This window comes from Calypte anna, chromosome 18, assembly GCF_003957555.1.
Source record: "Calypte anna isolate BGI_N300 chromosome 18, bCalAnn1_v1.p, whole genome shotgun sequence".
Taxonomy (NCBI): Eukaryota; Metazoa; Chordata; class Aves; order Apodiformes; family Trochilidae; genus Calypte; species Calypte anna.
This window is the reverse complement of record NC_044263.1, coordinates 3,626,759-3,641,377: the sequence shown is the minus strand read 5'-3', so window position 1 is coordinate 3,641,377 and position 14,619 is coordinate 3,626,759. Positions and strand designations below refer to the sequence as shown.

General features: G+C 43.6%; 2 protein-coding genes and 2 non-coding genes across 12 annotated transcripts in view; 2 read left to right on the top strand and 2 right to left on the bottom strand.

Annotated features, from left to right (window-relative positions):
- ERN1 (endoplasmic reticulum to nucleus signaling 1) overlaps positions 1 to 4,084 on the bottom strand; it is a 29,766-nt gene extending 25,682 nt beyond the window's left edge. The window contains exon 1 of one of the 2 annotated variants that reach the window (XM_030461642.1): positions 3,604 to 4,084. In XM_030461642.1, the coding sequence (XP_030317502.1) occupies positions 3,604 to 4,048 (445 nt within the window). In that variant the 5' untranslated portion in view covers positions 4,049 to 4,084. The remainder of the gene's footprint in view (positions 1 to 3,603) is intronic. The other variant, XM_030461643.1, reaches the window with a different exon arrangement.
- Positions 4,085 to 5,799: 1,715 nt separating this feature from the next.
- On the top strand, positions 5,800 to 5,862 carry LOC115599340. Its single transcript, XR_003988330.1, has one exon. It is a non-coding gene; the product is annotated as a small nucleolar RNA SNORD104 (small nucleolar RNA).
- Positions 5,863 to 6,039: 177 nt separating this feature from the next.
- On the top strand, positions 6,040 to 6,174 carry LOC115599342. The gene has a single exon (XR_003988332.1). It is a non-coding gene; the product is annotated as a small nucleolar RNA SNORA76 (small nucleolar RNA).
- An 850-nt stretch (positions 6,175 to 7,024) lies between these two features.
- TEX2 (testis expressed 2) overlaps positions 7,025 to 14,619 on the bottom strand; it is a 42,264-nt gene continuing 34,669 nt past the window's right edge. For 7 of the 8 annotated variants that reach the window (XM_030462150.1, XM_030462144.1, XM_030462143.1 and 4 more), the window contains exons 9-12: positions 11,937 to 12,059; positions 9,872 to 10,081; positions 9,538 to 9,658; positions 8,867 to 9,048 (exon numbers count right to left, since the gene is read on the bottom strand). In XM_030462150.1, coding sequence (XP_030318010.1) covers positions 8,926 to 9,048; positions 9,538 to 9,658; positions 9,872 to 10,081; positions 11,937 to 12,059 — 577 coding nt within the window. In that variant the 3' untranslated portion in view covers positions 8,867 to 8,925. Of the gene's footprint in view, positions 9,049 to 9,537; positions 9,659 to 9,871; positions 10,082 to 11,936; positions 12,060 to 14,619 lie in introns of all 8 variants that reach the window. The other variant, XM_030462142.1, reaches the window with a different exon arrangement.

Genomic DNA, 14,619 nt, shown 5'->3' with positions numbered 1-14,619 from the left:
AGCACTAACTGCACCAGACAGTTTCTCCCAGTAGCAAGGGGCCTGTACCAGAACTTATGCTACTGGAACCACAACTGGTAAACCAATCAGGATGCAATGCAAAATATTTTTAAACGTTACCACACAATGCAAGTAATTGGCATATTCACCACGATAGCTTTCAAAACCAGGGTAATGAATCATAGGCTATCTCCTAATTACCCTGCTAGGCTAGAGGCTAAATCTCACTATGCATAATAAAACCATGTCATGAAGAAACTCTGTGAGGCTCAGTAAACTACTGTGGGAAAGCTTTTTAGTATAACTAATAATGAGGTTGATACATGAAAGCAAGGTGACAAAAAAAAAAAAAAAAAAAAAAAAAAACAAATTACATTTTCTGTAGAAAGTGAAACAAACTGTACAGATCTTTTAATCTAAAATAAATTCCAACATGTCTTTGTTAGCTGTTTCTCATCAACACTGTAACCCAGTCCCAGTGACTTTTCATTCATACTCCCATTTGTGCTGCAGCAGGAAAAAAGAAAAACTGCAGGAGGTCCACTCCAACCATCCTCTGATGTGACTGAACTTTGAGTGCTGCTCTACACCATAAACTCCCAGCTAAGTCTTCAGACTTGTCCTTCTGTAAACTCAAAGCTTATTGCCATATTCACAAGAACACCAGCAATCAAAATGGGTAGAAGGGCAGAGTGCTGTGCACATGAATTTACACTCCAGGACAGAGCTGTCCAGGATAATTTTAGGTGCATGAGCAAAGTTTGCATTCCTCTCCAAAAACCCTTCAACCCTAGTATACTAATTTTTTTTTAGTTACTAAAGAAATCTGTAACTCAAATAAACCACATTCATGTTAATTAATATAGTTATTGAAAATGTCCTCTTTAAAATCTGCTGCTGCCTCACCCAGATTTTGGTGCCTAACATTTATCTGGCCAAACACCCCAGGCTGAGATAAAGAGCACATTGGCAGAAAGGACACCTGGTTGGGGCTGGGGTTTTCCCATGTCCAGAAGAGCCTCGTGTGCTGCCTGCACACCCCGTGCCCCAGAATGGGACCAGTCCCACAAGCTGCAGGAGGGAACAGACCCATGTACTAAATACCAGTTTAATCCCAGAGAGGTTATTTTTGTGTTGCTCTGACTCCATGTTAAAAGAGACACAGGCAGAGTTTTGAATGTCCAAGTTTCACAAAATCAAGGGGTTTTTTCAAGCCAGAGAGAGCTGTAAACCAGTACTGCATAATATTTATGGTGAGTGCTTATTTACTGCCAGCTCTGCTGCACTTCTCATTGCTGTACCTGAGATGTAACCCTTCTATCATGTGTTCCTATACATCCCATCCTCAGGGCAATTCCAAGTCTATCTTGGAATACACTGTGATACAAGTGATCTTGTACATACACTGTATCACCTAAATAACAAGAGAGAGTATTTCATCTTACAAAGAAAAGACAGGAAAGGAAACCCCTTTATGAAACACGTAACAAACATTTTAGGAAAACAATAGTAAAGTTGGGATATAAATTAACAAAGAGCATATTTATACCACAAAGAAAATACAGAGCAAGAAATCAACACCAATAGCCCTAAGAAAAATCTACAGAAAACACAATCTGCAAAATCTTTAAGTAATGTTTTTCATGTTTCCTCAATACCAAGAATTGTATGCCAACCCTTCATGGGAAGTCATGACTCAAGCAACATTAAATGGTTCTAGATAAGCCTTTCCAGTTAAATGGGTTAATTACAGGAGAGCTGACTGGTACTAAGTTAATGGAAATGAAAAGTAGTTCTGAAAAGGGACTGAAATATGAAATAGATTTCCACTTGGAAGTCATGGTGAGGACTACAGCTGGCAGAGCAAAAAGACTAGGGTGAGCACAGAGAAAAGAAACCAAGAAATGGAGAACCTAAGATCAGATACTGATCTGAAGTAAAATGACAGGGCAGGGAGACCAAGCGGAGAGAGAAATACAGAGAAAAAAGGGGCTGAACTGTACAGGTGCCCAAGTCTACATTTTTGTGACTATGCAAGTAAAATTACACAGAATTTAGTAATAATCTGTGGATTCAAAAGGTATTTTTAGTATTTAAAATCTAAAGTTCTTAGTATTCTTATTGAGTGCTATTTTTAATACTTCATGAGTTGGAAATCAGTGTTTCCCTTGCAAAATCTGAACCTCAAAGCTGTCAGGACCCTGAAGAGATTGCAGTGTGGACTAAGACAAAGACATTAGCACCCTATATAAATATTTTAAAGTCATTTTTGTTGACAGGCTGCATTTAATTTTTCCAGTTTCCTAATGAAATAACAACACTAGTTATGTTACACAGTTTCACTTCTTAATGTGTTTACTTTTCAAGAAAGGTGAGTGGAGCTATTATATCCCAGGTGAAAAACAAAGCCCTCAGCTTTGCTTACGCTGAAATATAACCCCATATATTACACCAGCATTTTCAAGTAACAATGAACAATCCATGAAACAACATAACCTAAAACTTTCCTCTGCTACACTTCAGTACAATGGAAACAGCAAATGCCAGCTGGCATTTACATTGTCTTCTGAACCTGAGAATTCACAAAGAGGAGCACCTTTCAGAATGGAATTTTTTAAGACTTAGTTTTCTATCCCAGTACAGCAGACTGCACACATTTTAAATTAGTTTTAAAACTATTACCTCCATACAGATAATCTGCCCAGTATTCCACCTGCTCCAGTTTCACTGTTCCCTCTGCTTTTATTGCTCCATGCAACACTGTATAACCAACCTGATTATCTCTCCTTAAGAGCTTTTGTAGGGCAGTGACTTGTGCAGTGTGCTTTTCACCTTTGAATTTAGAACTGCAGTCTCTTTCGATACCAACCATGTGTGCATTACTGCACGTTGCCATCTTTGCTCTGCAAACAGAATGATCAAGATGCCCTAAGACAGTGTACAGGGCATGGAACTAATAATGTGTATTTGGATGTCAATGTACACAAAATGGATTTGCTTGTGGGATTTTGGTTTATTTATGGTATAGTTTTCTTCAGAAAGAAAACAAGCCCCCCTACTCTGGAGGTTAGGAAGGGGCAGAGCAAAGATCTTCTAGAATGCCTTGCTACTTCCATCCACCTCCACAGGTTCAACTTTCAAAAGTTTATTCGACCTGCGTTCATAAATTATTTTATTGGAAATTAACAGCATTTTTATTTTTCAAGGCTTATTATACACGGTACCCGTCCAGGTGCGGTGTCGGGTACAGGCGCAGAGGAGCAGGAACACAGCTGCGGAGCTGGATCCCTCAGGCGTGCCCGCTGCCCCCCTCACCCCGGGGCAGCACACGGGACGTCTGGCGGCTTCGCCACCACCTACGCCAAACTTTCGGCAAACGGCGGCAGGACGCGCCCGCACCCCCGGCTCCTTTCTCCGCGGGCGGGGGTCCGGCCTGCACGGGACGAGGCCTCCCCTGCCCCTCCCCAGCTCCGGCGCCCCGGGCCCAGCCGTGCCCACCCTCCCCCCGCCGCGGCCGGGACGGGGACACCGCCGCTTTCCGTGTCCTGCCCTGCCCGCCCCTCCACCCCAGGGCCCAGCGGGCCCAGGCCGCCCCTCGCTTACCGCGGGCCTCAGCGGGATCAGCAGCAGCAGCAGCAGCGGGAGGAGCAGGGCCCGGAGCGGCAGCGCGCCCGGGCTGAGGCGGCGGAGCGGCCCCATGGCTGACACCGCGGGGCGTGCGGCCGTGTCCCCGCGCGGCGTGTCCGGTGTCCCCGCGGGGGAAGGGGGGGGGGAGGCGGGGCCGCGACACCGACGTCACCTGCGGGCGGCCCGGAGCCGGTACTGCCCGCGGGACCCGCTGCCGGGACGGGCACACCGGGTGGGAGGCAGACCGGGGACACCGCCCTCCCCGTGGCTCCTTCAGGGGTCCGGCGGGGCCGCGGGCTGGGGGCACGGAGATGGCCAGCGGCTCCCCGGGGTTTGCTCTGCTGCCGGAGCCTCCCCGTTTGTGCCGAGTCCCGACAAAACCGCAGCCTGCCCCGGGGGTTTGGCCAAGACACCTTGACATTTTAAACCGCGGGCACAGTGACAGCGAGCTGGCTGCTGCTGCTGCTGCTTTATAAAAATACTTGGTGGGTAAAGCCAAAGCCTCTCTCCAGCACACGCACCCCCATCCCCCCGCCCGGTATCACTTCCCTATTGATTTTTCACTTTCAAAGCAGATCAGGCCAAATTTATTTGGCATAGCTCCTGCTTTAACAAAGTCACTGTTGACCCCTGCGTGCCTTGCAATGCCTTCAATAAATTCAAACCCAAAAGACATGCCTCTCTGAACCACAAACCAGGTCCAACTTCCTCTGGACACTTAAAAATAAACACAAAAAAAAATAATCAAATGGAAGAAGCTTTAAAAAGAGAACAGTATATTTACACTGCTTGGCAAAGGCCTAGCTTTCAGACCCCTATTTATATAACAAAGCCACTTTGTCCTTGCTACATACTGTTTGCTTTTTAATACTGATATCGTTAATGGGGCTGCAGAGCACACTGAGTCCTAAGCATGCACACATCAGATCGGCCCCAGCAGCTCCCTCTGTTCACAGGTGTGCCTTTGATTATATGGCCAGGAGACATAATTGTAACCTAATCTGCAAATCTGAATACATAAAAACGTCCTGAAGCTACAAACAAGACTGAGATTTCAGTTCTCCGGTACCGACAGATGGGTTCCTTTAGGGTGATCTTGCATATTAAGCATCCACCCCATTTGAGAAGGAGCAAACCCTCCAGCACACCACACGTGCTATGGCAACAGCACACACCAGGAGCACATCCAGGTTTCTGCCACAGGTACAGAAACTCCTCGTAACCACGACAGTGAATGCGGGCTGTTGTGTTTGTGTGAAAAAGCCCAGATGTCGGGCAAGAAGCGGGGCCTACCCTGGGCACAGAGCTGGGTGTTCATTGCTAATGCCGGGCTGCTCCGGCCAGCTCCCGGCTTGGGGCTGCAGCGACCGCGGGATGGCAGCACTGCCCTTCCCACCGCTCCACCGCGCTGCCCTAGCATCCTCGCCTCTGAAAACTGTTACCAGCTATCGTTAAAATTAGGCATTACCTCTTTACGAACGATCTTAGTCGCTTTAAGCTGAACTTCATGCCATGCTACGTGCTACGTTAAGGGAGATTCTTTTTTTCCAGTGTCACACTGTGGAGGCCGCTACCCAGCTGCAGTTCATTGGCACAGCTGCCTCCAAACGGCCTCACAGGTGGGAAAAATGTCGAACACAAGGGCTGAGGCGGCGGGAGGGGAGGCCTTCTTCCCCAGGGCGGGAAGGCGGGCGGCCTCTCCCGCTGCCCTGGCATCTCTCCTCAGAAACTGAGGAACCCCCTCAGATCCGGGCAGGCAGGTGCGAGCAGGGCCTAACCTGCTACACTTTTAACACTAAACCCTGACTCTTAACAAACCGTTACAACAAATTACGAATGAAAAGAGCACTACTATGTCAGCAAGGGCGAATAAAGCTGCCCAGCGCGCTGGGAGAGCGGGCTAAGCAGGCTCCCTCAGAGCCTTACCTCCTGCAGCCCGGCGCCATCGCACCGCTCCCTCCTCCCGCCTCAGACCCCTCCCCCGCGCGCAGCGGCAACCGCATCAGCGCGTGCTCCCAGCTTTGAATTCTATTGGGCGAGACGAGGAAGGGCGGGGTGCCGGTAGCTTTATAAAGGGGAGCCAGGCGCTACTGCGGCCTTTTCCCCAGCGCCGCGGGTGGAGGTGAGAGCTGGTGTGGTGCTGGGCGGGGCACTGAGGGCACAGGATGGGTCGCACTGATGTCTCTTGACACGTGTTAGACTGCTGACATGCATGAAGCAAAACTATTACTGAGCGCCCAGGCTGCCGCACACCCTGCGGGGCGGCTGCTGTGTACCGCGTCTCTAACCTTTCCGTTTTTCTTCCGTGTTTTGCAGGCCCCGTCTGGCTGCCGCCGAGGAGCGGCCTGGTCAATAAAGGTGTGTGCACCCGTTGAATGTGTCCGGCTGGTTCTTGTGGCGCGTCCCTTCCCCGCACTGCCTTTGACCCGGCGGGGTGCCCTGTCCGCGGCGCCGCTGGCCAAGCTGTAGTGCAAGAGTGAAGCGCTTGTTCATAACTGGGGCTGCTCGGTCCGACCCGGGCAGCGCTTTTAAAAGCAAGGGACAGCTCGTCTGGGGGAGCACCCCCTGACCCCCACCTCCCAGCCAGGAGCGGCACCGCACAAAATGGCGGCGGAGTCTGAGGGGGGAGGGAGCAGGAGGTGGTGGAGGAGCCGGGAGGTGTTGGCGGGGCCGAACTGCAGCTCTGGGCTGACCGAGTGGAGCGGGGTGAGGGGAGAGGGTGATGGCCGGGACCCAGGCTGCCTTTGCTCTGATGGTTGATTCAGCCTACACCTAAAAAAACACTTCAGGGTTCATGTACATAAAGGGGATTTAGAGGTAACAGCAAAAGTCTTTGTGTTCCGCATAGCTGTTGTAGGGGTTAAAGCACACCCGGGTGAAGGTGAAATAGGTCTTGAGCAGGAGAAAAGGATCCAGTGTTGAGGGTCTTGTTATGCACACAGTGAAAGAGAACTTGAAACAAATGAGACTTGAGTCCTGTGATCAAACTGCAGTTCTTTAAAGGCCTCCATTTTCTCCCGTCTGTTCAAGAGCTGTGCTTGTGCTGTCCTGGAGGCAGAGGCATCTATAGAGTTTTCAACTATAGAAAAGTTACATCTATACTTGACTGATTACAGGATTAGACAAAAGCTCAGTCTAGAAAGACTCTAAAGGACTCCTGGTAATAATTTCAAGGATCTCATGAAAGTGATGTGAAAGAACTCATTTTTAAGGCACAATACAGACTGCTGCAGTGAAATGCAGTTTCTCTACAGTACAATTAACCTTTTACCCTTTTAGAACAGTCTCAGCATTGGTTAACCCATCCTGTGCTAGAATGCACAAGCTTTCTTTCTAATAAAGTTTCTGAAATCACTTGCAGCATAGGGGCTAAGTGGAAATGAATTTTAACTGAATAGTTGTTTGACATGGGATAAATTTATTTAATAAAACAAAGCAAGCAGATTGTAGTTACCCATGGTTTATGAAGTGCAATATGACAATCTTGTGTAATAAGTCTAAGTCTGTTTACACATTAGTGCATCTAGTCTTTTGACTTTAGTTATTGCACGTAGAAATTAAATCATATAAAAGACCTGCGTACGAGACATGCAGACTTCATGAAAGGCAAATAATGCCTACACAATCAGCAAACCCCAGAATATACACAGCCTGGAATGGTCAAGGAGGAGTTCAGGTAACAAATACAACCTACTAATATTTCAATTAAAGGTAACCAAAATAGGTGTTCAAATATAGAATTAATTTTAAATATATTAAATGTAGTTTTCTTTTTGTTTCAGGCAAGGTGCTGTTTAAAAAACCTTCAATATAATAGCTTCATTTAGAGATGGTAAATCATCAAGTTACACACGGAAAAATTTTGATTTACATCAAATGTGACAACACAATGTACAAAAAAGTTTTTTAAAAATTACTTCTAAAAAAAAAAAAGAAAAGCAAATCATGTTATAAAAGGAGAGCCAAAACTCACCTTCTTTGTAAACTAAAAGGTTTTCTGACACCCATGAACAGTTGGCAACACTATCAGAAAAATATTCCATGTGTTGAATAGTGGATATGTAGTGTTCAAATCCTCAATTTACTGCATACATTTTATCTTGAATCATCCCAGATAGAAATAAAAGGCAGCTCCCCCCCCCCCTTCGTTTTGGCCACTAATTAGCACAAACAGTCCTAAATTATATCGCGATCAGCTTGAATAACTGCAATGTTTGAGTTCCTATTCCACAAAGTCCAAAAAACCAATGCATGGGGGTCAAACTCTTCGTGTCACAGCTGTTCTCAGGAGCACTGAGCTGTAACCTCAGAGTTTGGTCCCATGCTTAGCGTGTAAACACAGTGCAATGGAAAAGACTCACAGCAACAAACTCTCCTACAAGAAAAAACTTGGTGTGTTTCATCACAGCAAGAGGCTCTACACACAGCAGGGTAAGTACTGGTAATGTGCAGTATTGACACTGTATGTGTGTGCTCATGTCTTTAATCAACATTCAGAGTTAATAATGAACCAAGGTGATTGTACCTCACTGTAAGGCGGTTTGCTATGGTTTGGTCTCATGGCTTTACCAATGGTTTTTTTTTTTCCTTGTTTACAAAAATCTGACAGTCCCACCTTCACTGCTAGTTTGTGTGTGTTTTATGGCTACTTGCTTCCCCAAAAAAAGCACAAGTTCTGTATGAAAAAAGTAATACGTATATACCACATTGAGTCACTACATTACCTATACATCCAATTTACATTCTTTTATCCTGAAAGCATTTCATATTTCGATTGCTTGACACAAGCTATTGACTGCAGAAGTGAAAGAACATAAAACAGTTCATTCTACACCTCCAACTGCCTGAGAAAGAAAAATATTCCTCCAGTTTTATAAATTCATTCCTTATTTAGGATTTTTTCCATTTGGCACGCAGTTCCTTTGCTGCCAAACCACCTTTCAATGCCTTAATGCACATTAGCATAAAAACATAAGGTGAACAAAAGGTGTGTCAACAAGCTCCTTGTCCTATTACAGCTAGGTTTCTCCTCCCTCCCCCAAAGAACAGGTCATCTTAGCCTTCAGTTAAAACCCCGATGGCAGCCAATACAAAAATAAATCAACCACTTAGTGGAATGAAACTTCATGTAGCTGAAGTACACAGCAACAGTAACCAGGCAAGTGAGCACAAAGGTATGGTAATAGGCAGTCCTTGGTGGGGAGAAGTGGCACAAGTTAGGGATGAGAACTACAGCACAGTTTATAAAACCATGAGAATAACTTTTATAATACTGTAAACTGCAAGAGTCTTCACATGTCACAGCTGATCAGAGGCCTCCACCACCAGATCTTTAGGAGGGCATGTAGAGGAGCGGGGGTCCATGGCTGAGTGCATTAAAGGAATATAAACATCATCCATGTTTGGCATGACAAAGATTTTCTGTGAAAAAGATGCAATTAAATCAAATTACATTTCACGTGCCACTTGAAAACCTTAGCTCCCTGATTTTTTTTAGTTAAAATTGCAACTCATTTCCAGCCATTTAGTTGTGTTACATTTCTAGATGAAATTCAGAAATACAAGGATTTCTGCATGTTCCATTAAATTGAAATGGCACTGCAGGAAACATGCCAAGTTTTCTTAACTGATGGTTTCTCAGCTCTTACCCATATGCTGCACATTGTACTTTTAATAAAATAAGAGCTTCTGATTTGTTGGAGTTTGGAATGAAGCTGGTCAATAAAACTGACTGATGAGACCATCACCTACCAGAAACCAGTTTTAGCTGAGTTTTTATTTTCCACTACACTGGAGCAGTGGAGGATACCACCTAGTCTTAAATGAACTAGGAGACAGGTAAAAATTTAAGAACCCACCCCTCTAAACCAAAGCTATCATTTACAACATGAAAATGTAAAGGAAATGCACCTGAAACTCTTGTTCTAGTTTCCTCTCTATCCAGTCAGTCACATGAACCAGAGTCACTTCTCTCTCACCAAGTTTTGGCCGAGCTTTTAACTCCAGGTAGGGAGGTTTTCGAAAGCCATACCTGGGGAGAGTACACAGAACAAGTGGGGTTATAAACACTGCAGTGTGTTAACTGTCAACATTCTCTTAATAGTTCCTGCTTAATTTACAACTAGCTTGTATTAGATCTCTTCCAGAACCCATTTTAACTGCTGTTTACCTGTTTTCTTAGTTGCAATCCCTTAGGTAGCACACACCTGAAACATTGCCCTGTTCTGCAGTAAGTTCCTCTTACCATATTCTGTCAGTAGGTGGAGGTGGAATGTTAATTACTAAAGTTCCTCTGCACTCCTGGACTTCCACTGTTAGCAGCAATGGAGTATTAGAGACCTCCTCGATTTTCTTCTTAATGAACTCAGTCTCTGTTGCTTTCTGGAAGTATTTTGACTTAGTAATTTTATCCACAATTCTCATGATCTTACTCGTCCGATGTCCTCCAACATACCTGTGAGAGAAAAAGAAGACATCAAGGTCATTTTCTGAAGTCATTTTCTATTATTAGAGTTTTTGATATAAAAATTCTAAACAAATACATATTCCCACATCTAAGCAGTACCTATCAGCACCTGCACACAGCAGCCATATTCTGTCAGCTACAAGTGTCTGGCAGGAATTCTGTCCACTCTGAACACCCCTTCCCAGCTGCCACTGGAAATGCAATATTTGTTTTAAATTGCAAATACACTTACATCATTTATGGCAGCAAGCTGGCTTGTTTATTACCATTCCAATAAAACTTTCAAGACATGAAGGCACCAAGACATGGTACATATTATCAGCACAGAATGCCCAACCACCATGTCTAATCTATTTAACTGTGTGTGCTGAACAAAAAGGTTTTATTTTAAGGTATTGTAGCATTTACAAGAAGTATAAAGGCACTGAAAAAGAAGAGGAAGACAATTTTGGCAGTGGGTGGAATGATATTCCAAAAATGGTTAATTAGGCCTGCAAAATTAGGCTACTTTTCCTGGCTATTGTGTCAGACAGCATCCTAGCTTTTAAAACAGATGCCTTAAAGATTGAATGTCTTTTCTTGCCCCTATTCCACCCCTATTCCACCCACTCTAAGAACAGCATATTTGGCATTTTCCACACACTGTGGTATACCTAATCATGGCTCTTGATGTTACATAGCACAGCACACCTTGCTAAGGAAATGACATCTTCCTGTCCTGCAAAAAGATCATTCTTACAGTTTTCTCCTTAGCAGAAAAAAAAGGAAGAAACTTCTCAGCTGATATAAAAGTGGTGAATTAGTTTCAATTTCTGTATTTTACACTAGATGTATCGTTATACAGAGAAAGTAGTTACTCATCAGATTCTGTAGTAGTAGAAACACAGATTCTTGATAGCATCTGATGAAATAATTAAAAAAATATTCACATGGTTTTCAAAAGGGTTTGAAGTAAAACTAAGGAAACAGCAGAACATTTTGAGTATGTCATGGAGTCTTTTGGCATATTCAGGGCAACATCACCGAGGTACATTCAGACATAGGCAACAGTGTAACTGAGATATTTCAGACTGATTACAGCTTCCTCAATGCATGGCATAATTTCAATCAGATGCAGAAAGCAATAAAATCCTAACAGCAGCCAAAACAAGGAATGACGTGGCAAAACTGATGTTAAGAATTTTTCTTTGAAATTCCTGCACAGCATCAGAGGGCAGTGTTGCACAGCCCAGACACTCAAAGCTTGAATATGAAAAATGCAGAAAAAACCCAAAGCAAACAAGCAAAAAACCAAAACAAACCCTCTGAAACAACAACAACAACAACAAAAAAACCCAACACAAGATCCTAAGCAAGGAAGCTAGGCTTGAATAATAGTTGTTTTCTTAAGAAAAGAATGAACTGGAAAAGGGATCAGCAGGTGTCACACCACAGAGTATTTCCAGTTCACACACTAAATCCTGTTCTTAGCTGTGCTACCAGACAGGACATGCTGGGGAAGGTCCCTCATTCTCTGGCCCAAAGACTTGGCATTTTCTATTCCAATAGTGAAGAAATTAGGAGGAGGTGTTAAATGGAGCTGGGGAGAGGTCACTCTGCAGGTGAACAGAGCTCCCAGGGTGGTAGAACCCTCCCAGAGCAGAGCAGCTTCATTTCTGTTTGTGGTACATGTCCTGATTGCTGCCCTTTGCTCTGGAAACATGTTTGTTTCATTGCTTGGATATACTCACATGATGACATCCTGTGTGACCATGAGCATTAAGAGGGCTGGAATAAGATATCAAATATAGTAGAACTGAAAATGGAGGGAGGAAAGGATTAACAAACTGTGTAGACAGCTCACCCTTCTGCTCCTGGAGCCACCTGCTTCTCTCCTGCCAATTCAGGAGCATCATCCTCTTCTGAAGAGCCAGCACTGGAGGATTCCTCATCACTGTCTGCAAGACAATACGCCCTTGGCCTGAAACTGAAACAATGCAATTTCCAGGTCAAATGTAATATTTTGAAACAGCTATTCAACATGTACAGCTTTGGCTGACACTACATGTATTTGTACTGAAGACTTAAAAGGTAATTTTACTACCACAAGTCTAACATAACCTTGAGAAGTAATATTTCCTAGATGTTCTGCTGAGATACCTTTGTCCCATACAAATTTAGGCTATAGTCTTCCTCTAGTATCTCTGCTGGAAATTCTCCTTTCCCTTCTGTATTTGTAGGGAAATTTACTTCTGGGCTTGTAAATGTTTAAGCCTGGCTGACACAGTGATCAATGTTTACAGGATTTAAGGTTTTGTTTTGTTTCCTCTGAAGAGAGTCCAAGATGGAGTAAAGCAAAGAATGTCATGGGGAGAAGAAGAGAAAATGTAAATTAAAAAAAAAAAAAAAAAAATCAAACAAGTGCTGCTCTTAGCCTACAAAATATCACAGTCTAATTCCTGGACCTCAACTGTGACAGAATTTCTATACACAATCACAGAAAAAATCTGAAATCTTTTAAACAGATTAAAACTAGAGAAGGATACAGTAAATGTATTCAGTATTAACAGATCTCTACTGAATACAAGAGCTTGAAATAGTTACACAACACAGGCTTCAAAAGCACATGGGTTTAGCCCTAGGGACTATACCCAGGACTGTAATGTTTTACAGCTTGTTTAGAACAGTCCATAGCTGTGTCTTTTTTTTTTCTGTGTGCATTCCTGGAAATTCACTGTTCTGTATACAGCACACTGTTAGTTGCTGCATGAAGTCCTAATGAAAAAGGACAGTCCAAGCAGAGCTCACAGCACTCCTTGCTCCCTGTCTAATTCAGAACTGGAGCACTGACACCATGGCCTCTCCATTACTGAATAATTTGCTACCCAGGCCATGGAATCAGAACTGTAAAAACCTCTTCTTACCCAGAGATGCTTTTTGTACCTGCAGCAGAGTGAAAGAGCACAGCAAACTGAGCCACCTCCCTGAGGAGTTACCTTGTGGTGGATGGTTCATGTCACTGGCCCCAATAGCAATGCTGGAGCTCTTTTTCAAAGTGAAGTTCACCTTTTTAGGTCAAGCTACAAACTTCCTACACCTGGGTGTGACCTCACTTCACTTTCCAGTGCACATCACACCACCCATTCAAAGGATGCATCAAGGCTCTCAAAGGTTTCACCTTCTTACAAGGTGGTTTTTTTTGCCTAGGTTACAGGCAAAGCCTGTGGGTTAAGGCAGGATTTCCTTGCATTAAACAAAGCAGCAGTAAGCTTGAGTGAGATTCCAGGGGATCTCTAAATACAATGGACCATTTATATGACAAACACTGGCAGAAAAAACACTTTGGAGCTACAGAATTGTTCCTGAGCAGACTGCACAATGTTTTATGAATTGCCATTTGTTGGTTTGTTTTTGTGTGGTACAACATAGCAAAAAGGACTGATAATGGAGTAAGAACCTGTGGTGACTTTGGGCTAGGCTGCCTGCATCTGCCTATCACTGGTACTGTAGAACCTGCTACTGTATTATTTTTAACAAGTTGGCAATCAAAATTGTTTTCCACCCTTTCTGAGAGCTGTGTTTCCCTGACTGCACACAGACAGCATTATCAAACCAGGCAGCTGCACACTTGAGGTTGATTTCAAACAGTAGCAGCAGCAGCAGAATAGACTGCAACATTCAACCATTTGTATTGGTTTACACTGACAATCCAAGAACTGTGAAAATTCAGTTCTGTTTTCCCCCACCCTCCTCTTTCTGGCCTTTGTTATACCAGTTTGTGGTTACTCTATCTCTGTTTGTTCCAGGCTCTTGAGGGGCAGAAAGGAGTGCAGGCAACCACCCTGTATCACTTACAGACAATACAATTAGGATGCAAGTGCATGCAGAATAGTTTGATTTGATACAGCAACTGTCAACTGATAATTTAAAAAAACAGTAAAATTATCTAACACACCAGAAAGCACAGAGGAGAATCAAAATGTTCTATACTTCCCAGAGTCCGTTTGTTCATAATATCCACTGCATTTAAGGGAAAAACAAAACAAAACCACCAACCAAACAAAAAAACCTTATATGAAGTAGAAAATATGAAAATGCTCTTTGTGTAAAGCTGGCACAGTACCTGGCCCTGAGCATTTGAAACGTCACAGCCATGTGCAGGGAGCAATACACTTAATGCAAAATACCTTCAAGTCATCAGTTGCTTAGTTACAGGAGTTAACATTTACGTGGCTAGCAGCCTATTGCTCAGCTAGAATCAAGCTGATTTTTTAATATGAAATCAATGCATTCACTAATTATTTCTGAGGCTGTTCTTGCACTGGGCAAATAAAAAAGAAACAAAGGAAAACCTGAATGGATGGGGAAGAAAAGCAAGAATTTGGTTTGTAGAGAGATTTCCTCCTCTAACCCCCATTTTTTGAGTGGACAACATTAAAATGATTTTTCAAAAAACACACCTCCCAAATATACTGATATAAATTCAGAAATATTTCTCTCAGGAAGTGAAAACAAGAATCTAGGTCAATTTTAAATCCTCTGATATT